This window comes from Podarcis tiliguerta (genome assembly GCF_965153285.1).
Source record: "Podarcis tiliguerta genome assembly, chromosome: 10".
NCBI classification, from domain to species: domain Eukaryota; kingdom Metazoa; phylum Chordata; class Lepidosauria; order Squamata; family Lacertidae; genus Podarcis; species Podarcis tiliguerta.
In genome coordinates, this window is record NC_139543.1 from 69,382,033 (window position 1) to 69,407,762 (window position 25,730).

Sequence of the window (25,730 nt, forward strand, 5' to 3'; positions counted from 1 at the left end):
CTCAAAGAGGCCGGGGGCCAGCGCTGTCCGAAGACACTTCCGGGTCATGTGGCCAGCGTGACATCGCTGCTCTGGCGAGCCAGAGCCACACACGGAAACGCCGTTTACCTTCCCACTAGTAAGCGGTCCCTATTTATCTACTTGCACCCGAGAGTGCTTTTGAACTGCTAGGTTGGCAGGCGCTGGGACCGAGCAACAGGAGCGCACCCCGCCGCGGGGATTCGAACCGCCGACCTTTCGATCGGCAAGCCCTAGGCGCTGAGGCTTTTACCCACAGCGCCACCCGCGTCCCCCTGCTAAGCCATACTGTGGCTTATCTTCTGGTAGCGCTGCAGGAGTGGGCGAGAGGAGCAAAGCTTATAGGTTTTATTTTACAGACTCTCTTAAACAAAGCGGCCACAGTTTTCTTACTGTGCTTGCTATTTGTGCTAAGCCTCAGTTTGGCTTAGCATTATGTGTAAACAAGGCCAGCCAGTAGCCAGTCCACGTATAGAAGTTCCCTGTTGATGCGAGGTGACAAAACCCCCCAGGGTGGAGCTGAAGGAGTAGGAGAAGAAAGAGATGTGAGTCGAGCAGGGGGGTTTTCCATCCTTTGGACCCCCTGGGAAACTCAGCAAACCTGCTGCTCCTGGAACTGGCTGGGGAGAGGCTGCAGCTGAATGATGATGATGATGATGATGATGTATTTATACCCCACCCCTCTGGCTGGGCTTCCCCAGCCACTCTGGGCGGTTTCCAACACAATATTGAAATACAGTAATGCATCAAACATTAAAAGCTTCCCTGAACAGGGCTGCCTTCAGATGTCTTCTAAAAGTCTGGTAGTTGTTGTTCTCTTTGACATCTGATAGGAGGGCGTTCCACAAGGCGGGTGCCACCACTGAGAAGGCCCTCTGCCTGGTTCCCTGTAACCTCGCTTCTTGCAGGGAGGGAACTGCCAGAAGGCCCTCGGCGCTGGACCTCAGTGTCCGGGCTGGACGATGGGGGTGGAGACGCTCCTTCAGATATCCTGGTCCGAGGCCGTTTAGGGCTTTAAAGGTCAGCACCAACACTTTGAATTGTGCTCGGAAGCGTACTGGGAGCCAAAGGCAAACGGGGTTGACCTGGGTCAGGATAAAAGGAAAGGACTGTCGTTTGAATGGTGACTCCGGCAATGATAGAAATGTAATACGGTGGTATCTCTGGTTGTGAACGGGATCTGTTCCGGAGGCCCGTTTGCAACATGAATAGAGCGCAGCCTGCAGCGGTGCATCTGCACATGCGCGGGCTGTGATTCGCCGCTTCTGCACATGCATGTGACGTCATTTTGCTCTTCTGTGCATGCGCGAGCAGCGAAACCCGGAAGTAACCCTTTCCGGTACTTCCGGGTCACCGCGGGACGTAACCTGAAAGAACGTAACATGAAGCAAACGTAACACAGGTATGACTGTATATTAGATATTTTGCAAGGGATAATGTTCTTGGGTGTTTATGTTCCTGCAGTGCATTGTAAATACGGACTTTGATCAAAAGTGTAAAATGCTTCTCATTGGGGGGGGGGGGTTGGGGTTTGCTTCTCACTGGCAGTCCCTCATCTAACCCTCATCTCAAAAAGAAAAAGAAAAAGGGTTCATTGGAACAACATTCCATGTGGCACAGAGGACTGCAGCTGCAATAGGGGAATATCAGAGTTTCACACACACATGCATGAACACACACATCCATGCATAAGTTTAGCTTCTACTCGCACAAGCATGTTTTGAGCCATAGTTATGACATCCGGCTTGCAGTTGTGCTGGGCCTGGTATCTCTTGCCCCTCGTCCACAGCAGAGCAAAGCGTTTCCCAAGGTCAAGATTGGCTTACAACCTAGTCAGAATTCATCTGGCGTCTCTTCTTTGCTTCTCATTCCAAGAGCCGTACGTAGATCTTCTCCTGCCGGCAAATATTTACACAGGCTTTTCTGCATCCTTCCGACGGCATCAGAATCCTGGCTCTGTTACGTTGTGCAGACACATTTCTTGGAATGATGTTTGGCAGAGGTGGTGTGGAGAGCTAGAACAGGTTTGGGTGGGAGAGTCGAGCAACGCCACAGAGGTGTGTGCACCAAGGCTGCACACCTTGAGCCAGTGTGGTGTAGTGGTTAAGAGCGGTGGACTCGTAATCTGGTGAACCGGGTTCGCTTCCCCGCTCCTCCACATGCAGCTGCTGGGTGACCTTGGGCCAGTCACGCTTCTTGAAGTCTCTCAGCCCCACTCACCTCACAGAGTGTTTGTTGTGGGGGAGGAAGGGAAAGGAGAATGTTAGCCGCTTTGAGACTCCTTAAAGGGAGTGAAAGGCGGGATATCAAATCCAAACTCCTCTTCTTCTTCTTCTCCTTCTCGTACGAGCACTTTTCCCCCAAGTGGCTGAAGCAACCTAGTCAGGTGGGCAGCAAATAAATAAATTATTATTATTATTCTCTAAAGCTCTGAGATTGGAGTAAATCTGCACTCTGATCAGTCTGTTGGTTTTTCTTGGGACATTTGACTTGTGTCTGAATTTCCACTTTCTCCAGATTTGAGTATTGCTTTCTTAAGCGGACCAAATGGGTGGGGGGGAAGGGTGGGGGGGCCAGGATACACAACTTTGTTCTTGAAAGTTGCACATCCAGTTCCCTTTCTGGCAAATGGGACACCTTTTAGGAGGAGTTGGGGCAGAACTGAAGTCGCTCCCCCCAACCTGGCCCAGAACCAGCTTGTGGTTTTATTTCAAGCTCCTGCAGCAAGTAAGAGATCACACAGAGAAGCTGTGCAACATTTGACTATCTTCCCCTCCTCCCCCTTTTAAGAATTGTTGTTGTTGTTTAGTCGTTTAGTTGTGTCCGCCTCTTCGTGACCCCCTGGACCAGAGCACGCCAGGCACTCCTGTCTTCCACTGCCTCCCGCAGTTTGGTGAAACTCATGCTGGTCTCTTCGAGAACACTGTCCCACCATCTCGTCCTCTGTCATCCCCTTCTCCTTGCACCCTCCATCTTTCCCAACATCAGGGTCTTTTCCAGGGAGTCTTCTCTTCTCATGAGGTGGCCAAAGTCTTGGAGCCTCAGCTTCAGGATCTGTCCTTCCAGTGAGCACTCAGGGAAATCTGGGCCAGACGCATGGCTCACCTCCCTATACAACCATGTTAAGATCTTAGGAGATAAATAGGATATGGGGGGGAGGGCAGAATGCCCTTACTCATCCCCTCCCCTCCATCTGACTGGCAGGGGAATGGAGTCTTTGCCCTACAGCCTATCTCAGGGCTGACTCCCTTCCGTTCAGATTTGGCTACTGGATTCAGATGGACAAGCAAGCTGATTTACCAAAGGGGCCTAGAGATAGCTGGGCGGAAAAGCAAGAGAGGCAGGTCTGTGGGGAGACGCTTCTGCAGATGATCTCAATGAATGAGCTAGGATATAAAGGTTCAAGCGATCCCTCAGGTTGTTGTTGTTTAGTCGTTTAGTCGTGTCCGCCTCTTCGTGACCCCCTGGACCAGAGCACGCCAGGCACTCCTGTCTTCCACTGCCTCCCGCAGTTGGGTCAAACTCATGCTGGTCTCTTCGAGAACACTATCCCACCATCTCATCCTCTGTCGTCCCCTTCTCCTTGTGCCCTCCATCATTCCCAACATCAGGGTCTTTTCCAGGGAGTCTTCTCTTCTCATGAGGTGGCCAAAGTCTTGGAGCCTCAGCTTCAGGATCTGTCCTTCCAGTGAGCACTCAGGGCTGATTTCCTTCAGAATGGGGAGGTTTGATCTTCTTGCAGTCCATGGGACTCTCAAGAGTCTCCTCCAGCGCCAGAATTCAAAAGCATCCATTCTTCGGCGATCAGTCTTCTTTATGGTCCAGCTCTCACTTCCATACATCACTACTGGGAAAACCATAGCTTTTACTATACGGACCTTTGTTGGCAAGGTGATGTCTCTACTTTTTAAGATGCTGTCTAGGTTGGTCATTGCTTTTCTCCCAAGAAGCAGGCGTCTCTTAATTTCGTGGCTGCTGTCACCATCTGCAGTGATCATGGAGCCCAAGAAAGTAAAGAATATCAATTAATAACTTAGGTATGGGCAGGCAGGCTGGTGAGAATTGTTGTGGCCTACCAGCTTTGATTATTTGTTTAAGGCTTGCTTATGCTGTAGCCAGTTGTTTCTCAAGACTCAGGGCAGTAGGCATTTTATTACTATTATTATTCTAATCATTAAAGCACAATATTAATTTTTTTAAGTAACGTGTACAAGCATCAGATGCAAAGGATGACTGGATAGTTGGTTTTCTTTCAGTGCGCTGAAAGTTGTATGGCGTGTTTTGGGTGTTCAGGATTTCTTGGCTAAACAGTGTGTTGCCAAAGGTGACTTTTGGTATTTGCATTTAAAGCATTTCCTTTTATTGCCTTTCTGCAGAAAGCTCAGATACACCTGCACATCAAGAGAGATAGCATAATGTGGTCTCTTCCTTCAAATTCCACCCGCCTTTCCCATGAATGAATGGGCAGTAAAATGGCAAATATAATTTATTGTGAACAGGAGTAAGGCGATGCATGCTGGGGCAATAAATAAATGAATGAATCTTTATTTCACTGGTGGTGATTGACCAGGGATCATAGTGGAGAGTTTGATGAAGTTGTAGGCCCAGTGTGTGGCAGCTGTCAAAAGGGGAAATTCCATAATGGGGATCATCAGGAAGGATACCTACAGGTACTGTAATGCCATTACACAGATCTGTTGGAATACAAATCCCATTTGGAATACTGTGTGCAGTTCTGGTCAGCTTCTTGAAAAAGGTTCGGAAAAGAGACAACCAAATGACTCCTCCGCAAAGAAAGCTTGCAGCATAGGAGATTCTTTAGAGAAAATATGAGTAAGAGGTGACACGATAGAATCTTGTAAAAATATTCACAGCATGGAGAAAGTGAATACAGTGGTAAAAAGGTAAAGGGACCCCTGACCATTAGGTCCAGTCGTGGCCGACTCTGGGGTTGTGGCGCTCATCTCGCTTTACTGGCCAAGGGAGCTGGCGTACAGCTTCCGGGTCATGTGGCCAGCATGACTAAGCCGCTTCTGGCGAACCAGAGCAGCACACGGAAACACCATTTACCTTCCCGCCAGAGCGGTACCTATTTATCTACTTGCACTTTGAGGTGCTTTCGAACTGCTAGGTTGGCAGGAGCAGGGACCGAGCAACGGGAGCTCACCCCGTCGTGGGGATTCGAACCACCAACCTTCTGATCAGCAAGTCCTAGGCACTGTGGTTTAACCCACAGCGCCACCTGCATCCCTGAATACAGTGGTATCTCGGCTTAATAACTTAATTCGTTCTGGAGGTCCGATCTTAACCCGAAAGTGTTCTTAACCTGAAGCACCACTTTAGTTAATGGGGCCTCCTGCTGCCGCCTCACCGCCAGAGCACGATTTCTGTTCTCATCCTGAAGCAAAGTTCTTAACCCGAGGTACTATTTCTGGGTTAGTGGAGTCTGTAACCTGAAGCGTCTGTAACCTGAGATACCACTGTAGAGAAAAGCTTCTCCCCCGCTCTTTCGTAGCACCGGGAACTCGTGGCCACCCAGAGAAGTTGAATGTTGGAAGATTCAGGACATATAAAAAATAAAGTGCTGGTTCACACAGCGCATAGTTAAAACTCTGGGATTTGCTCATGTGGGTGACAGTGATGGCCAGCAACTTGGGATGGCTTGAAAAGAGGATTGGACGGATTCATGGAGAGGGCTAATGACGGCTGCTAGCCGTGATGGCTCTGTTGGCCTCCACGATTTGAGGCAGCAGATCTTCAGACCAGTTGTTGGAAATGACAGGAGGGGAGAGTTTCTCTTGTGCCTGGGGTCCTACTTGCGAGTTTCCCACAGGCGTCTGGTTGGCCACTATGAGGACAGGATTCTGGACTAGACGGGCCACTGGCCTGATCCGGCAGACGACTCCGATCTTAAAGCTCTCAATACAGAAATGAAGCCAATGCTAGAATCTGTAACCTGAAGTCATTTACAGGTTTCAAGCCTTTCTGTCCTGAACTCTGTTTCACCTGTGTTGTCTGGCCAGGTACTTTGGGTCTGCTTAAACCACGGCAAACGGCCTCAGACGTATTTTGAACGGGCTTCCTTTATGAGAGGATTATTTCAGATTTGCCAGTGAAGGAATTCTAACAATCCGCTGTTCCTGGGGTGCTAGGGTTCTCAAGAGTTTGATAAGCCTCACGCACATGACAGACGTTTCCTTGACTTGCGTGCATTTAGTATTGAAAGTAAACATGAAGTCACCATCCTAGGAGGACTCAACGAATTTGTAGTGAAGTTCTATGGACCACAAGGAAGTAAGTATGCAAATATTCCCCACCATTTGTGATACTTAAGCTGTTGGTTTTTTTAAGCACTTACTACGTAATTTGTTGATTTGCCAGGAAATCCACTGAGAAGAAAGGAAGGGGTTTGGGTGGGTTTTGGGGGTTTTTCCCTGTTCCTTTTTTTTACAAAAATGCCCATCCCCTGTGCCTCTCATGAAACATGTCCTGTCTTACTGTGAGGCTGGGGCTAACACTTTGGCACCTGCGAGTGCAGTGGTGCCCTTCCAGACTTTGCCTGGCACCTACAAAAGCCTCCAGGTTCCCATGCCTCCTGCTCACTCCCCTGGTCACCATGAGGTGGCAAGGATGGTTTACTCCCCAACCACCTTAGAAAAGTACAGTGGTACCCCGCAAGACGAATGCCTCGGAAGACGAAAAACTCGCTAGACAAAAGGGTTTTTCGTTTTCTGAGGTGCTTCGCAAGACGGATTTTTCTAAGGGATTGCTTCACTAGACAAAACAGCCCTGCCTCTCGTGTCATGGCGACGGTCACTGCACGCACGCACGCTCGCTTCCCTGCTCCTCCGGCTCCCTCCCACCTTCCGGCCGACCTTCCGGCTGCCTTGCGCCGCTGCCCACCGCCCTCGCGCGCTCCCCTCAGGAGCCGTTGCCGCCAGCAGCCAGCGTTGCAGCCGGAGTCGCGCTCCTGAGCCCCGCCGCCCTCCAGCAGCCGCGTCGCGCGGTGTCCACAAGGCGCGGGTGAGTCCAAGGACCGGCTGCGGCAGCTGCCCTGCATCTCCCCACCCCTCCCCGCCGTGGTGCTTTGCAAGACGAAAAAACTCGCTCTACGAAAAAACTCGTGGAACGAATTAATTTCGTCTTGCGAGGCACCACTGTACACAGAACCGGAAGAGGAAGCTGAAAGAGTTACCCCTTTTCCCCACTTTTCAAAGCTCAGGTCAGCACTAGAGCTGTTGGATGGAAGGCAGAGTGACCAAGAAGATGGCAGGGAATAATAATAATAATAATAATAATAATAATAATAATAATTTATTTGTACCCTGCCCATCTGGCTGGGTTTCCCCAGCCACTCTGGGCAGCTTCCACAAAGACCAAAAATACACTAATATGTCATACATTAAAAACTTCCCTGAACAGGGCTGCCTTAAGATGTCTTCTGAATGTCAGGTAGTTGTTTATCTCTTTGACATCTGCTGGGAGGGCGTTCCACAGGGCGGGTGCCACCACCGAGAAGGCCCTCTGCCTGGTTCCCTGTAGCTTTGCTTCTCTCAATGAGGGAACTGCCAGAAGGCCCTCGGAGCTGGACCTCAGCGTCCGGGCAGATGCTGGGAAGGGAAGGAAACTGGGACTTTAGGTGGAAGAGGAAAGGGAAACAGTTGAGGAAGGGAGAGAAAATTGGATGAAAGCGAGAAGGGGCAAATGCACACACTTTGGACCAAGTAGAATGGATCCTCTTAAAATGGCATACTGTTTTCCCCTAGAGGTTCCCTGCTGCCACCTCCCATCACATCACAGGTCACCTCTATCTCTACTGACCAAACCGTAAGAATCATGGATCTGGGGCACCGATCCTTATGGATTATCATAAGTGATTCCCTCAAAAGCACCATCAAATCGTAGGTCACCTGTGCATACACGGTTGTGTTCTGTGATCTGGTGGTTGGGCTTTCACAATCCTTTGTCAAAATCATGAGAATCCATGCTGTGGGTGAATATTTTTATGACGCTAGCAAGCACCAGAACTGCTCTTTGTTGTGTAGTCCATCACTGTAAGCTTTCATTTGATGGTGAGTTTTGGGAGGACCCTGTGTAAATACAGAAATTCACAAGGCTCTGGATTAGGTTTTTACCCAGGCCCCTTGGAAAAGCCAAGTATTTGTGTGTGTGGCCATTAAATATAGGGTAGTCCAAAAAGCTGAAGGCACAATGCCATTGGGAAGGTCTCCTGCAAAAGCCCCATTGGAAGCAAATGGGTTATCATTCAGTCCTTTATGTGCCTTTATGGTTAAGAATGCAAACCATGCTTGAAGATATTTGTTCGGTTTGCGTTTGTGCAGCTAACACCGTTTTCCTTCCCTGATTGCAGCACCGTACGAGGGTGGCGTGTGGAAAGTCAGAGTGGACCTTCCTGACAAATACCCCTTCAAATCCCCATCTATAGGTAACGGATTCAAATGTTTACCATTTTTCTTGCTTGTTTAACTCCTAGAGGAAACTCACAAATTATCCATAACACTCTGCCAAGGTTGTTGTTGTTTAAGTAAAGAGGTGAGATAACAATGTCTGAACAATGGTCAGATGTTCCAGAGCTTGGACCCACCCAGGAGCTGAGAGATTGAACCTCGGGTCTCTAGACTACAAGCTTCATATATGTAGCTGATGTGCCCTGATCTTTGATCTTCTCTCTACACTCCTTCTACTCACCCCTGCCTCTCTGCATTAGAGCAGCACCAGGAAGCTCTGGACTAAGAAATTGGAAGTGGTATTTAGCACTACTAGTCCCCGCAACACACACCCACACACCCATCAGAACTGGGCACAGGTGTGTTGACTGGTCCATGCATCTGAGCAGCACAGTCAGTCCATGTGCAGTCTGCACAGCTGGCTTTCTGCAGTGAACATGGCATTGTCCAGTGAGAGGGGAAAGCTCTTCTGTAGGCCTGAGATCTAGAAGCTTGTATTTCTAGGAACCATGCCTTTTTCTCCAAATGGATGCAGAAGATACTGTCTCCCTGACTAACCAGGCTCTCTTAAAGGTAAAGGAACCCCTGACCGTTAGGTCCAGTCGCGAGCAACTCTGGGATTGCGGCGCTCATCTCGCTTTATTGGCCGAGGGAGCCGGTGTACAGCTTCCGGGTCATGTGGCCAGCAGGACTAAGCCGCTTCTGGCAAACCAGAGCAGCGCACGGAAACGCCGTTTACCTTCCCACCAGAGTGGTACCTACTTGTCTACTTGCACTTTGACGTGTTTTCGAATTGCTAGGTTGGCAGGAGCTGGGACCGAGCAACGGGAGCTCACCCCGTTGCGGGGATTCGAACCGCCGACCTTCTGATTGGCAAGTCCTAGGCTCTGTGGTTTAACCCACAGCGCCACCCAGATCCCAACCAGGCTCTCTTAAGTATTGCCAAAGTTGAAAGCTCAGTGGCTCTATGCCTGCTGAGGATGGGGTTGCTTCCTTGCGGTAAATGATACAGGTGTTAAAAGTGTATGGTGTTTGTCTCACTCTCCCCAAAGGGTGTTTATTCTTCCTTACAAAATTCTCCTCCTTGTGACCAAAAGGAGAGCCCGTAGAATTCAGGGCAGGGCACAGTGTGGTTGTTTCTCTCCGCCCACCCCCCATCACTTGGGAGAGAGCTTTCCTCCACCCTCCTTGGTGCCCCCCACTGCCAGACCTCCTGTATGAGTCATCAGCTCTTGCGTACTTGAGTGGGAGAAGGCAATATGATGATATGTGGGTGCCACCTACAGGACAGGAGGGCACAACAGATTGGAAGCCGGGGTGATCAGCCAGTGAGAAGGCTCACCCTCCTCGCCGTATTGAAAGTAAAGGAGTTCATCTAAGGACACAAGGGGGGCACAGTTTAAATCTTCTCTCAGTCCACAGTGACACAGCACCTGAGCATCTACGAATTCTCACCCTGGGTTCTGTGACTTGGTCGGTCCCATTAGAGCAGGCACCCCCAACCTGTGGCCCTCCAGATGTTTCGGCCTACAACTCCCATGATCCCTAGCTAACAGGGCCAGTGGTCAGGGATGATGGGAATTGTAGTCCAAAACATCTGGAGGGCCGAAGGTTGGGGATGCCTGCATCAGAGCATGGCAGAGCACTGGGACTTGCTTTCATTGTTTTCTTAGCAGATGCAACTTTGAGTATGGGACAAACCCATGTTTACAGTTTCCAAGCAGTGGTTTTTGTTGCTAAACAGTTTTAAAGCATGAACTTGGGGGCCGCAGTGAATTGCGGCAAGTCTCGGCATGCTTTTCCTGGAGTTTTGAAAAGGGAGGTTGCTAACTCAGCAGTGACTGTGCATTTCCACTTAAGGGCAGGTTTATATGTCAAGCCACAGAGGTGCTTATGAGGACTCTTCCATCTAGGGAACAGGAGAAGCTTGAGGGAGAAGCGGTGTGGAGACGTCATGCGTCTCTTCAAGATGCTTGGACGAGACAGGCGGCCTCCTCTTACAGCCTAACATCCTGCTTTGAGTCAGCAGGCCGTGGCTGTTTTCATGACTTAAAATAGACCTTTGCATAGTGTATCTGCATTCTATTTTCAGGGTGCTTTGCTTCTTCCCTAATTTGCTTTTCAACTACTGTCAGCCCACTTAACACACAGCGTTCTCTAGGGCGGGCCCAGGCTTGCGTCCTCAGCCAACTCAAGTGTCGCCACTTGGGAGAAAAACCCACCTAGGGTGGAGCTGAGTTTGTGCAGCTACAGGAAAGCTGGCCCTACATCTGCCTGTTAAGAAACCCAGCGCTGCATTTGTTGAAAGGAAATGTGTACAGATGCCAGATTTTTAGTAGCACTCGGAACTAACCTCTCAAGTAGATAGAATCATAGAATTGTAGAGTTGGAAGGGACCCCAGGAACATCTAGTCCAACCCTCCGCAATGCAGGAATCTCAGCTAAAGCGTCCATGACAGATGGCCATCCAAACTCTGCTTAAAAACCTCCAAGGAAGGAGATTCCACCACATCCCAAGGGAGTCCGTTCCACTGTCAAACAGCTCTTACTGTCAGAAAGGTCCTCCTGATGTTGAGTTAGAATCTCCGTTCTTGTAACTTGAGGCCATTGATTCGAGTCCTGCTCTCTGAAGCAGGAGAAAACAAGCTTGCTCCATCCTCCATGTGGCAACCCTTTGGATATTTGAAGATAGCTTCCATAGCTCCTCTCAGCCTTCTCTTTTCCAGGCTAAATATCCCCAGCTCCCTCAGCTGTTTCTCGTTAGGCTTGGTTTCCAGACCCCTGATCATCCAGCTTCTCAACATCCTTCATAAACTGTGGTGCCCAGAATTGGACACAGTATTCCAGGTGTGGTCTGACCAAGGCAAAATAGAGTGGGTCTATTACTTCCCTTAAGGGTGGCGCTGTGGGTTAAACCACTGAGCCTAAGGCTTGCCGATCAGAAGGTTGGCGGTTCAAATCCCCGTGATGGGGTGAGCTCCCGTTGCTCGGTCCCTGCTCCTGCCAACCTAGCAGTTTGAAAGCACGTCAAAGTGCAAGTAGATAAGTAGGTACCGCTCCGGCGGGAAGGTAAACGGCGTTTCTGTGCGCTGCTCTGGTTCGCCAGAAGCGGCTTAGTCATGCTGGCCACATGACCCGGAAGCTATACGCCGGCTCCCTCAGCCAATAAAACAAGATGAGTGCCGCAACCTCAGACTTGGTCACGACTGGACCTAATGGTCAGGGGTCCCTTTACCTTTTATTATTTCCCTTGATCTGGACGCTAGACTTCACTTAGAAACAAGCTGGGCATCCGAGCCTTGAAATATTTGGACAAGAGTGAGGGCAACTTCTTCTTTTCCCTCAAATGTTTGCCGTTTTGTACACGTGAAGCAGGCACTTTACAGGGGTGACTCTGCAGAATCTTGGGAATTTTCCACTCAGCTGTCCCCATCTCGCATCCAGTTTCTGAGTTGTTGGCACCTACCGCTCAGTATGTCTCGCACATCTGCAGGAGACTAAAGGATGTCCCCAAGCCTTTAGCTGCTGACAGAACCTGCATCTCAGTATTCTTGCCACGTTCTTCTCAACAAACACAAATGGTAGTTCGACAACCTAAATGGAGAGGTGATTCACATCGCTCTGTAGTAAGGGCAGCCCGCACAGTTACCCTCTTTTGGAATTCCATTGTCTTTGGGATTGCTTCCCTACCAACTTTAGCAAACGCAGGCTAGGGAACCAATTGATGTGTGTAACTGTCAGTTTGCTCTTTTTAGGTGGGTTTTCAGGGGTCAGCAAACTTTTTCAGCAGGGGGTCGGTTCACTGTCCCTCAGACCTTATCTTGAAATAAGACTATATTTTGAGGGGGGGGGAGAACAAATTCCTATGCCCCACAAATAACCCAGAGGTGCATTTTAAATCAAAGCACACATTCTGCTCATGTAAAAACACCAGGCAGACCCCACAAATAACCCAGAGGAGCATTTTAAATCAAAGCACACATTCTGCTCATGTAAAAACACCAGGCAGACCCCACAAATAACTCAGAGATGCATTTTAAATAAAAGCACACATTCTACTCATGTAAAAACACCAGGCAGGCCCCACAAATAACCCAGAGATGCATTTTAAATCAAAGCACACATTCTACTCATGTAAAAACACCAGGCAGGCCCCACAAATAACCCAGAGATGCATTTTAAATCAAAGCACACATTCTACTCATGTAAAAACACCAGGCAGGCCCCACAAATAACCCAGAGATGCATTTTAAATCAAAGCACACATTCTACTCATGTAAAAACACCAGGCAGGCCCCACAAATAACCCAGAGATGCATTTTAAATCAAAGCACACATTCTACTCATGTAAAAACACCAGGCAGACCCCACAAATAACCCAGAGATGCATTTTAAATCAAAGCACACATTCTACTCATGTAAAAACACCAGGCAGACCCCACAAATAACCCAGAGATGCATTTTAAATCAAAGCACACATTCTACTCATGTAAAAACACCAGGCAGACCCCACAAATAACCCAGAGATGCATTTTAAATCAAAGCACACATTCTACTCATGTAAAAACACCAGGCAGGCCCCACAAATAACCCAGAGATGCATTTTAAATCAAAGCACACATTCTACTCATGTAAAAACACCAGGCAGGCCCCACAAATAACCCAGAGATGCATTTTAAATCAAAGCACACATTCTACTCATGTAAAAACACCAGGCAGACCCCACAAATAACCCAGAGATGCATTTTAAATCAAAGCACACATTCTACTCATGTAAAAACACCAGGCAGACCCCACAAATAACCCAGAGATGCATTTTAAATCAAAGCACACATTCTACTCATGTAAAAACACCAGGCAGGCCCCACAAATAACCCAGAGATGCATTTTAAATAAAAGCACACATTCTACTCATGTAAAAACACCAGGCAGACCCCACAAATAACCCAGAGACGCATTTTAAATAAAAGGACACATTCTACTCATGTAAAAACACCAGGCAGACCCCACAAATAACCCAGAGGTGCATTTTAAATAAAAGCACACATTCTACTCATGTAAAAACACCAGGCAGACCCCACAAATAACCCAGAGATGCATTTTAAATAAAAGCACACATTCTACTCATGTAAAAACATGCTGATTCCCGGACCTTCGACGGACTGGATTTAGACGGCGATTGGGCTGGATCCTGCCCCCGGGCCTTAGTTTGCCTACCCAGGGTTTAAGTACAGAAATTGCCCAAGGGAGAGCATTCGTGGTTAGGGTTAGGTCTGGCTTTTTAAAGAACCTGTAGTCTTGGCTTTTCTTGCTTTCCAAAAACATACCTGTAGAAGTAGCGGCTTAGTCATTCTGGCCACATGACCCAGAAGCTGTATGCTGGCTCCCTCGGCCAATAAAGCGAGATGAGCGCCGCAATCCCAGAGTCGGCCACGACTGGACCTAATGGTCAGGGGTCCCTTTTACCTAAAAAACAACAAGTAGAAGATCTCAACTAGGATTGTCCTCAGTATCACTTGATGCTCCTGCTCTCATTTTGAAAAGATCTATCCATGTTGTGCAAAAAAATAAATACTATACGATACATTAAAAAAAAAAAAAAATTAATGTGAGAGCAGCTCTGTGTGAAGCAGCAAAGCCTGTGTGGAAGCACTGAGAAGTAGCGACAGAGCAACAGCTGGCGCCGAAAGCCTGTGTTAAGAGAAGCTGCCAGAGGGTTCAGCTAGGCCAGAGAATAAGATACAGTGGTGCCTCGCAAGACGAAAAGAATCCGTTCCGGGAGTCTTTTCGTCTTGCGTTTTTTTTTGTCTTGCAAAGCAAGCCCATTAGCGGATTAGCGCTATTAGCGCTATTGGCTAAAAAAGGGCTAAAAACGGCTTTTTAAGGGGGGGGATTAGCGGTTTTGCTGCTAAAATGCTTTTAGCAGCTTAGCGATTCAGAATAAGGGGTGTTGGAGCAAAAAAAAAATTCAATTTTTTTCGTCAATTTTCATCTTGCGAAGCAAGCCCATAGGGAAATTCGTCCTGCGAAGCGCCTCTGCAAACGGAAAACCCTTTCGTCTTGCAGGTTTTCCGTCTTGCGAGGCATTCGTCTTGCGAGGCACCACTGTAGTAAGAACAGCCTTGCTGGGTTAAGGCCAGTGACTCATCTAGTACAGCATCCTATTCTCATAGCCCAAACAACACAAGCAGAAGTTGAGCACATCTGCACCCCTTCTATTTGTGATGCCCAGCAGCTGGCGTCCAGAGGCTTCTTGCCACCCTAAGTGATGGTAGAACATAGAGATTGTGGCTCGTAGATGTTAGGGACGAGAGAGAAGAGCCAAGAACCTCCAGAGTGGCAAGGCCAGGGAAGTGGTCCCAGATGTGTTGCAGCCAAGAGGAGGAAGAGGTGGCAATGCGGAGCAAGGGTGCAGGATTCCTGTTGGAGGGTTTCATAAGAGAAGGGAGGGACGCCGAGCAGCGATGGCTGCAGGCAAGATTCAGTGCCTGAGGAGGAGAGGGCAAAAGCTACGGGTGACTACAACTCCCATCATCCTCGGCCATGCTTGCTGCTGTGGCTGATGGGCTTTGGAGTCCTAACATCGAGTGGGGCTGCAGAGTCCCCAGCCCTGGTTGATGCCTATAAACCAGCGTTTCCCAAATTGGGTTTTTTCTTTTTGATCCTCTGTTCCGAGCATCCTATCACCCCTGGGAGTCACGAGGGGAGCTGTTGGTACTGTTTTCAAAAATTCTTAGTAGCTCTATCCTTTCGTGTTTGAATAGATCATAGAATCATAGAATCCTAGAGTTGGAAGAGACCACAAGGGCCATCGAGTCCAACCCCCTGCCAAGCAGGAAACACCATCAGAGCACTCCTGACATATGGTTGTCAAGCCTCTGCTTAAAGACCTCCAAAGAAGGAGACTCCACCACACTCCTTGGCAGCAAATTCCACTGTTGAACAGCTCTTACTGTCAGGAAGTTCTTCCTAATGTTTAGGTGGAATCTTCTTTCTTGTAGTTTGGATCCATTGCTCCGTGTCCGCTTCTCTGGAGCAGCAGAAAACAACCTTTCTCTCTCCTCTATGTGACATCCTTTTATATATTTGAACATGGCTATCATATCACCCCTTAACCTCCTCTTCTCCAGGCTAAACATGCCCAGCTCCCTTAGCCGTTCCTCATAAGGCATCGTTTCCAGGCCTTTGACCATTTTGGTTGCCCTCCTCTATCACCCCTGGGAGTCACGAGGGGAGCTGTTGGTGCTCTGTTTTCAAAAATTCTTAGTAGCTCTATCCTTTTGTGTTTGAATAGATTTCTTGCTCTAAAAATAAAATTTGCCAGGTTATGATCTAGAAACGTGATCAGAGCTCGTACCGAGTGACTGTCTTGATATAGGTACCCTGTGGCAACTGTGTCAGATGTTTTTACCACCCCTGATAAAATACCATTTAAAATGGACAGAAGGTGCTTCATGCGATCCATCCCAGCACATGGGCCCAACGATTTCGGATAATTGGCCAAAATGAGCTTTTGAGGAATTAGAACCAAGTTCCATCCTTTTTTTGGACACAAAGCTAGCCGATCCTGCGGTGAATTCAAATCAGTATTTAGGGTCACCGACTCGCTTCTATCTGCGGTTTTTGGAGATGCCCTGGAAGGGCTCTGATGGGGTACGGCCGTGGATGGCATAGTTTCTTTGATCACCCTTGGAGTTGTTTTCTCAGATAGACGCTTAGATTTTGTCTTAGATGCAGTGGCGTAGCGTGGGGGTGCAGGGGGGGCCGGCCGCACCGGGCGCAACATCTGGGGGGGGGGGCGCTCGCACTCGCAGCTCTCTGCCCCTACCTGGCTCACTCACTCTCTCTCACTGCAGTGCTGGCTGTGCGAATCCGATCCGAGCCACCAGGTCGCCACCCACTGTGGAGGGGAGGGTGCCAGGCGTGCGGTGTGGTGCGGAGAGAGAGTGAGGGACTATCTGGGGGAGGGACAGTGCAGCGGGGGGGGGCGCAAATTGCTTGCCTTGCCCTGGGTTAGGGGGCGCAAATTACTTGCCTTGCCCCGGGTGCTGACAACCCACGCTACGCCACTGCTTAGCATGTCTCTTTAACTCCTCGTGAGTTGGCTTTATTTGTTCCAGTTGTGGCAGGAGATGATAATAGATTAAAAAGTTTCTGCCACCGCTTCTTACAGGTGTGGTGAATTATCCTGGACATCCTTAAATTTGGAATGTTTTTGGATGTGAGGGCGATCTGGCTGCGACATCTGTCACCCCATTGATCTCCAGGGTTGATTTGGCTGATCGGGCTGGCTAGGCGGGTGTCCCCTTCCTCCCTCACCACTCCATGTCCATCCCTCCCGAAGCTGCTCGCTCGGTGGAAGAGGACGACCATCCCAGACAGAAGGAGTGTACCGTCCTTCGGTCAAGGGTATACGATAGCTGTGCTCCCCTGCTAGAACTTCCAAAACAAGCTCAAGGTCCATTTGTAGGAGAACGTAGGGTAGTCAAGCCAAACTTGGGTTTCCGGCTGGGTTTTTTGGACTACAACTCCCATCATCCCTAATGAGCAAAACCAGTGGTCAGGGATGATGGGAACTGTAGTCTGAAAAAACAGTCAGATACCCAAGTTTGAGAAATTTTGATATAAGCGGCAGGGTTGCCACCCTTCTTTGCAGAAAGGCAGGTGGTGACGGAGGGGCCTTGTGACGTAGAAGAACTTTCTTGGGGAATTGTGGCCCCCACAGCTCAGGTGTCTCCCCCTCTTATCTTCACCGCCTTCAATAGTGTGACACATTCGTTGCCTGAAGCCATTGCCTCTTAACTGGCCTCCATGCAGGACTGCCTCTGGCTCCAGCCTCGCTGCCAGGACGGCTTGCCCTTCTGCAAGTTTGGCTTTGTGCCTCTGCTTGCACCTCTCAGAGACTCGGCAGAGTCGCCTGCCTGCCTCCCAGAGCCTCTCTCTCCCTCCATACGGATTCTATAAAAAGATCCTTTTATTTATTTTTCAAAAGAGCTCTGATAACGGAGGAGGTTGGGAGGCTGGTGGCCGGGAAGAGGGACGGCGGCGGCGTGAGGCTCTGTCTAGACTCCCTGAACCAGCCCGCGCTGCTCAGTACCTCATTAAGAGAGGCGCCACCAGCTTTTCAGCGAGGGAACCCAAGGTAATCGGGCAGAAAAAGGTGGCAGGTCTCCGTGGTGACGAGATGCTAATTGCTTCCCAGGCATTGCTGCTGCTAATTACTGTTTGCGCTGCAAATGCCTGTCATTGTGATGGGCATCTTGTCAAGCGGAGGTGTCCATTGAGAGCTTTGGCAGTGCAGTGCACCTCTGCAGAAATGCACATTCTCCCACCCCATACACACTTCACAGGTTCTGTGTGGGCACAGATCCAGCATCTAGTTGGTACTGGAGGGCTGGTTTTGACCTTGGCACAACAGCGCCCCCCCAAGGGAAGCAGTCCCCTTGGCAGCCACCCCATGGAATTCCTGGGATGGGGGGCTACCTTCCCTGATTGATCCCAGCCCTTGAAGACTGAACCTTTTTCTCCTTGGTCACTCTGCGTAACCAAGGGATATAAAGGTAAAGGGACCCCTGACCATTAGGTCCAGTCGTGGCCGACTCTGGGCTTGCGGCGCTCATCTCGCTTTATTGGCAGAGGGAGACGGCGTTTGTTCGCAGACAGCTTCCGGGTCATGTGGCCAGCATGACGAAGCCGCTTCTGGCGAACCAGAGCAGCGCACGGAAACGCCATTTACCTTCCCGCCGGAGCGGTGCCTATTTATCTACTTGCACTTTGACGTGCTTTCGAACTGCTAGGTTGGCAGGAGCAGGGACCGAGCAACGGGAGCTCACCCCATCACGGGGATTCGAACCGCCGACCTCCTGATCGGCAAGTCCTACGCTCTGTGGTTTACCCCACAGCGCCACCAGTGTCAACCAAGGGATATAAATGCGTATAAATGCATATAAATATATATGCCTATAAATCAAGGGATTTATACCCCACCTTTGGACTTTAAAAGCTCTCAGTGTGGCTTACAGAACCAGATTCACATGTCCGGATGCTTGATATAAACATTAATTATAAAGAGTGCCTTTCTGCTGCTTTTTACATTTTATTTTTTTGTAATAGGTTTGTAATAGGAGGACACTCTGTGAATTACCCCGTATAGAAAAGAATAGGAGTATGTTGTGTAAACTGTGGATGATGTGCTAAACCATGGCTCGGTGTTATGTGCGAATGGAGCCCAGCAACTTAACCATTGTTCATGGGCCGTGGTTAAAGATTGCTTCTCCGCCAAGGTTTGTACTTGGATTATAAACCTTAGTTAACGATGCTCATAGCGTATTGCAGAAGGCAGGTGCCGAAGTCTGTTTGCTGGGTACCCTGTCAGCCAGCAGCAGCGAGTGAAAATAGAAATATTTAATTCTAATATTCACTTAGTTATAATTGTATAATCCCACCAGGCTTCGCCACAAAACCCAGCTTCTTTTTATTGTTTGTGGTTGGCAATTGGTGGTGATAATGGTTATAATACTGACGTCAGAAGGCTGGCTAATATGTCCACAAGATGTGGGTGGTCTGTTGTTCCTCATGATTATTATTTTCAATGAGAAGACGAGAAAAATGTGCCCTGCCTCCAGGCTGTTTTTCTGCCAGCTGGTGGCTGGCTAGCAATTCTGTTTATTATTTGTTTATTTCAACAATTTGTATACCACTTAATCCGTCTTCTCTAAGGGGTGTGCAGGAGACCTGAGGCACCAAGACTGAAAATGAATACTTGTTGTTTTTGCTTACTAAATTTCTCTGTCGCCCTTCATCCCATGATCACGTGGCAATTTGCAATATAAAAACACAAAAATACACATCATGTTCACAAGCAGTAACCTCCTCCCAGTTGAAAAGGCCAGTTGTTTTTGCCTGGCACCTAATGATTTGTAACGAAGGCACCAGGCAAGTCTACCTGGGGTGAGCATTCTACAAAAATCAGTTTTAAAAGCCTTCTTATTTTTTTATTTATTTTTTAAGTCTTGAATAAATGGCGGAAGTTCAACAGGGAGGGAGCCCTCACTGTGACCTCAGCTAGAAGCGAGTTCCATAATAATAATAATAATAATAATAATTTTTATTTATATCCCACCCTCCCCAGCCGAAGCCGGGCTCAGGGCAGCTAACAACAATAAGATAGTACAACATTCCAAAAACATTTCATTATAAAATTAATTCAAATCAAATTGATGGCAACCATTGGGCCAGAGTTCTGTGAAGATTGCCAAGGAGGGAGTCAGGCTGTGCCCTGGCCAAAGGCCTGGTGGAACAGCTCCGTCTTGCAGGCCCTGCGGAAAGATGTCAAGTCCCGCAGGGCCCTGGTCTCTTGTGACAGAGCGTTCCACCAGATCGGAGCCACAGCTGAAAAAGCCCTGGCTCTGGTTGAGGCCAGCCTAACCTCCCTGTGGCCTGGGACCTTCAAGATGTTTTTATTTGAAGACCATAAGTTCCTCTGTGGGGCATACCAGGAGAGGCGGTCCCATGGGTATGAGGGTCCTAGGCCGTATAGGGCCTGCAAGAATAATAATAATACTGCAATAATAACTGCTCTCTCCATCTGGTGCATCTGAATTGGAGGGGACTGCCAACAGTGGCAGTGGGAAGGTTGACCTCTGTAGTGCTGTAGAGCCTTTCCCCATAGGGCTGGATGTCAGCCCTTCTTGCTTGTAAGGCAGGAAGTAAAAGAACCCAGTTCAGGGCTGGAAGGAGACGGGCCTGATCCTGAAGCCCTGAGCACACCCTCACCTCCAACCTGGCAATTGTGCCCTGTTGTGCCAGTTCAAGAGTTTCAGTCACTCTTTTCATGCGCTAAAAAAAATTAAAATAAAAAAATGGCTACCTTTCCACCGAATTTGCTTCTACAGTGTTCCTGCTAAGGCTGTCTCATCTTCTTGATCCAAGTTTGGAATATGAGAAGCTTTCGGTGGATGGGTTGAGTTTTGCAAGGCTGGTAAAGGTAAAGGTAAAGGTAAAGGGACCCCTGTTCATTAGGTCCAGTCGTGGCCGACTCTGGGGTTGCGGCGCTCATCTCGCTTTATTGGCCGAGGGAGCCGGCGTTTGTCCGCAGACAGCTTCCAGGTCATGTGGCCAGCATGACTAAGCTGCTTCTGGCGAACCAGAGCAGCACACGGAAACACTGTTTACCTTCCCGCTGGAGTGGTACCTATTTATCTACTTGCACTTGATGTGCTTTCGAACTGCTAGGTGGGCAGGATCAGGGACCGAGCAACGGGAGCTCATCCCGTTGCGGGGATTCGAACCACTGACCTTCTGATCGGCACGCCCTAGGCTCTGTGGTTTAGACCACAGCGCCACCTGTGTCCCTTGCAAGGCTGTTAGCTTCCTTTAACTAGAGGCAGGATCTTGCCTTGCAGCTGGAAGCTGGTGAATTGGAAATTGGATGTGCCTTGCTGTGGAAGGGGCATGCTAGATTTTGGCCCGGGTAGTCTTCTACCTGTGAGAATCTCTCAACATCTGTGGGGGTAGGGTGGGGAGACAGAAACACTGTCTGGGGTGGAGGGAGGAGAAGATAGAGTATAATATGTGCAAGCAGAGCTGCTTGGATGCTCATAGCAGGTCACAGGGCAGCCAGCCAGTACTCCTGATCATCTGATGAGGCTGTTGGAACATTAACGGCCGTGCTTGCTGTGCTTTTGGAATGGGCTGGCGAGAACGTGTCCAGCACTCCCGAAAAGTGTCTTCCTGCTTGTCAAAAGCACAAGGCAAAATGCCGACACAATTCCACGCGAGGACGTATGTCCTCCACCCTGTTCCATTGCTCGCGAATTCTGTTCTGGATGGGGATTGAGGGGACGTCAAACCAAAACAAAAAACCCAGTGCAGGGAAGAACTTGACCTTCAGCTCCCAAGAGGTGTATAGCAGCTGCCTCTGGCTCACCCAGTCAGCTGGACACTTGCCCCCCCCCCCCACTCGTCCCATGGCAGTTGCAGGTCAGGCCAGGAAGTCCCAATTGCAAGGCCTTCAAGCAGTATCCTCTTGGCCCTGGGTCCTAGGTGACCAAGCAAAGATTCTGGGAGCTGGTGTGCACATCTCACCTAAATAGTGACTCGAGTTGGACAGAGCCCAAGGGGCAAGCCAGTCGCAGGCCGACCTTAATTGGGAGTTGGTAAAAGAGGATGCGTGTGGCGCTGTGGGTTAAACCACAGAGCCTAGGGCTTGCTGATCAGAAGGTCAGTGGTTCGAATCCCCGTGATGGGGTGAGCTCCCGTTGCTCGGTCCCTGCTCCTGCCCACCTAGCAGTTCGAAAGCACAAAGCGCAAGTAGATAAATAGGTACCGCTCCTGCGGGAAGGTAAACGGCATTTCCGTGCGCTGCTCTGGTTCGCCAGAAGCGGCTTAGTCATGCCGGCCACATGACCCGGAAGCTGTACACCGGCTCCCTCGGCCAGTAAAGCGAGATCAGCGCCGCAACCCCAGAGTCGGCCACGACTGGAGCTAATGGTCAGGGGTCCCTTTACCTTTACCTAAAAGACGATGGAGGACTGGAACGAAGATGTGGCAGTCAAGTCCTCTGCTCTTGAAGGTTTACATCTCTTACAATGCTACTGGAGTCTCCTCCTCCCATCTAAAGGGAGGTTACTAGCCTGTGATGCCTGCATCCTGCTCTTTTGCTTTCTGTTGCTACGTAAAGCTCTGCACCTGCCAAATGGCCTGGAATGTGGTCGATTTGGCAATGGCCCCTGTCTGATAACCCTCAGGCCATGGGTTCAAGGTGGACAAGAATTCTGAAACCCCGGGTGCTTTCCTGTGTTTGTGAGCCAGGAATTCTAGAGTTTGGCGGCGGCAGCTCCCGTGATTTGGAAGCGACACTTAGGGTTGAGTTTTCCAAAAACAGAGCAACAAATGCACCTTTCAGTGGCACAAGTGTTGAGTCTTGCATGTTTTGACCCTGCCTGTCGGCTTCTCGTTAAATCAGCATCAGATTAGCACATAGCCATAGTAAATATGCAGCCCAGGAGAGTTAAGTTCATAGAGCAGGCCCACCTGTATTCAGTCACTGGCTAATGGTTTTCAAGGGACGCAGGTGGTGCTGTGGGTTAAACCACAGAGCCTAGGACTTGCCGATCAGAAGGTCGGCGGTTCGAATCCCCGCGACGGGGTGAGCTCCCGTTGCTTGGTCCCTGCTCCTGCCAACCTAGCAGTTCGAAAGCACATCAAAGTGCAAGTAGATAAATAGGTACCGCTCCGGTGGGAAGGTAAACGGCGTTTCCGTGGGCTGCTCTGGTTTGCCAGAAGTGGCTTAGTCATGCTGGCCACATGACCTGGAAGCTGTACGCCGGCTCCTTCAGCCATTTTTGGGCTTCTGTACGCCTGCAGCCATTTTTGGGCTTCAGACAGGGGCAGCTACTAAGGTTCTGGGAAGCGCAAATCAGTGAATTGTGTCTCTCTTAATAAGCCTTGGGAACTCCCAACCATTTACATCTCGGGAAATGTGTTAAGATGGGCTTCATGAGATGCAGTGAACATAACGCGGTGATTTCTGAGTTCTTGAGCGCCTCTATTCTGCGGCAGCGGCGATGTCTCCAGAGCCAGCCCCCATCTGCTTTGGTGGTGCTTGGCTGACAATAGGTTTTGCTCATCTTCAAATGGGAAACTGTAGTTTTGGATCCCCCACCCTCCCTTTCCATGCGCTAATGACAGAATTCAGGAGCGGAGCAACACATTGTGCTTTAGGGACCCGTGGCTTTCACCAGAACAAAACTAGGGACACGCATGCCATTTTTTTTAGTTGTTCAGCGCAAGAACATTCCTTAAAATACTTTCATTTAGGCAAGCCTCTCCGGAAATGTAGATGTTGATTTGTTTTGATCTCTTTTTTTTTTTACAGTTAATTTTAATTACTTCTCAGTGTTTTCAACTTTTTTTATTGATCATTTTAATATTTCTTGTAAACCACTTAGAGGCTTCACTACAATCATATATAAGTTTTCTTAAGTAAATAAAAGGTAACGGTGATAAAGGTGGCTAACATCTCCTTTGTTTGTCTCCATTGCAGGATTCATGAATAAAATTTTCCATCCCAATATTGACGAAGCGTAAGTGATTGAAGTTGTTTTGTACTAAAAATTGTTTAGGGGGAGGGTTGTCTCTTAACCTCTGTGCGTAGCTTCTTTTCTAATTCAGGAAGAGGAAGAGAATGGATATGTGATGAGTTAAGATTTTTTTTTTAAAAAAGGTGGAAAGATTGTGAAGACCAATTTATTCACCCTCTCTGTTGAGCACAAGGCAAGAAGTCAGGGGCTTACGCAAGTTTTCAAACACCCTGCCCTTAGAGAACCCTTTCCATTTTCTGTTCTCTACTGGGGAGCTCCTTAATGTTTTAGAAGATTCTTAAGACTCAGTTTAGGGTTCCAGCATCAGGCAGGTTGCTCAGTCCGGGCACAGCTTTGGATAAGAGCATCTCCACCCCCATCGTTCAGCCCGGACACTGAGGTCCAGCACTGAGGGCCTTCTGGCGGTTCCCTTGCTGCGAAAAGCCAAGTTGCAGGGAACCAGGCAGAGGGCCTTCTCGGTGGTGGCGCCCGCCCTGTGGAACGCCCTCCCACCAGATGTCAAAGAGAACAACTACTACCAGACTTTTAGAAGACATCTGAAGGCAGCCCTGTTTAGGGAAGCTTTTAATCTTTAATAGGTTATTGTATTTTAGTGTTTTGTTTGAAGCCGCCCAGAGTGGCTGGGGAAACCCAGCCAGATGGGCGGGGTATAAATAATAAATTATTATTATTATTATTATTATTATTATTAACCCTGTGCCCTGCAGGGCTAAGTGGAAGATTAAGCGCTATGGCTCAAAATGGTAACCCAAGTTCATATTGTCCGGATTTATCAGTCTGTGTGGATAGGCATTTATATGTAACCCATGTAAACTGTGGCTTTGGGGCCCTCTTGGTTAAGACTAGGTCAAATGCTCTAGCCTATCTGTGGGCAGACTTCCAGCTTGCAGGATCAAAGTCTACCAACTGGAGCCACAGGCAATAACAGCACATGCTCAGTCCTGGGACTTTTTTCAGTACCAGAAGTGAGCTGTCTTTTTACACAAAAAATCTGCTCCTGAATCTTCCTTCCTTCATTCCTTCCTTCCTCCCTCCCTTCCTTCCTCTTACTTGATTTTTCACCCCCCCCCCAAAAAAAACCCCTTTACAGATTTTAACATAGACCATAAATTACTTTATCCATTGTCTTCCCATCCTCCCCTTACATGGTTCCCATATTGACCCTTGAAGGCTGCGTAATTTCACGTAAACTATTCAATACATCCATTTTAACCTACCGTATTTTTGCTCTATAAGACACACCAGACCATAAGACGCACCTAGTTTTTGGAAGAGGAAAACAAGAAGAAGAAAAATTCTGAATCCCATAAGCCAGGACAGCAAGCGGGATCTCTGCGCAGCGATCCCGCTTGCTGTCCTGGCTTATGGGATCGCCACACGCAGCCTCTCTCGGGCAAGGGGAGCCTCTTTAAAGGGAGCGCTGAGCAGAACCTCCCGCCTGCACTCTCTCCATAAGACGCACACATATTTCCCCTTACTTTTTAGGAGGGGGAAAGTGCGTCTTATAGAGCGAAAAATACGATATTTATCTTAATAATTAACGCTGTTGCTCATATTTCAAGTCCTGCATCTTTCTTTTTTCTTTTCTTCTTGTCTGTCTGTCTGTCTCTGTCCCTCTCTCTCTCTCTCTCTCTCTCACACACACACACACCTTTCTGTGTTTCAGCAACTTAATTTAAGGGGAAGGGAACTAGGTAAACCATTGGGTGCCATAAACCTTTCCAGTCTCCCAAAGGTCTTCCTGTATTTTCCAGTCTGCCTTTTTTGCCCGCTTTCGTGAAACGTATTGGGTGTTATTAGGGAAGGGAAGATCTGAACTCGTGTAGCTACTGTACCAGACTAGCACTGCCTAACTGCAAATGGAAGTCAACCCTTGTTTCTCTCTTTCAGGTCAGGAACTGTATGTCTAGATGTAATTAATCAGACTTGGACAGCTCTCTATGGTGAGTTAAGAAATGTATGGCATCGGTGGTTTTGTACTACGCAAGGTGTAGACGCACATATTTTAGCTTGCTGTCTGAGAGCACAGCCTTGCACAGTCTTCACATGTGCTTTGAAGTGTGCAGATTGCAAGAGTCTCCCCCTTGCAACGCTGGCACCCATTTTGGGAACTCTTTCACCTTGAACATAGGACACTCTA

At 48.8% G+C, this 25,730-nt stretch overlaps 1 protein-coding gene across 2 annotated transcripts in view; it reads left to right on the plus strand.

The window, feature by feature from the left end:
* UBE2H (ubiquitin conjugating enzyme E2 H) overlaps positions 1 to 25,730 on the plus strand; it is a 73,482-nt gene that overhangs the window by 35,615 nt on the left and 12,137 nt on the right. For both annotated transcript variants that reach the window (XM_083402486.1, XM_083402487.1), the window contains exons 2-5: positions 6,236 to 6,312; positions 8,390 to 8,464; positions 23,533 to 23,572; positions 25,481 to 25,533. In XM_083402486.1, coding sequence (XP_083258612.1) covers positions 6,236 to 6,312; positions 8,390 to 8,464; positions 23,533 to 23,572; positions 25,481 to 25,533 — 245 coding nt within the window. The remainder of the gene's footprint in view (positions 1 to 6,235; positions 6,313 to 8,389; positions 8,465 to 23,532; positions 23,573 to 25,480; positions 25,534 to 25,730) is intronic.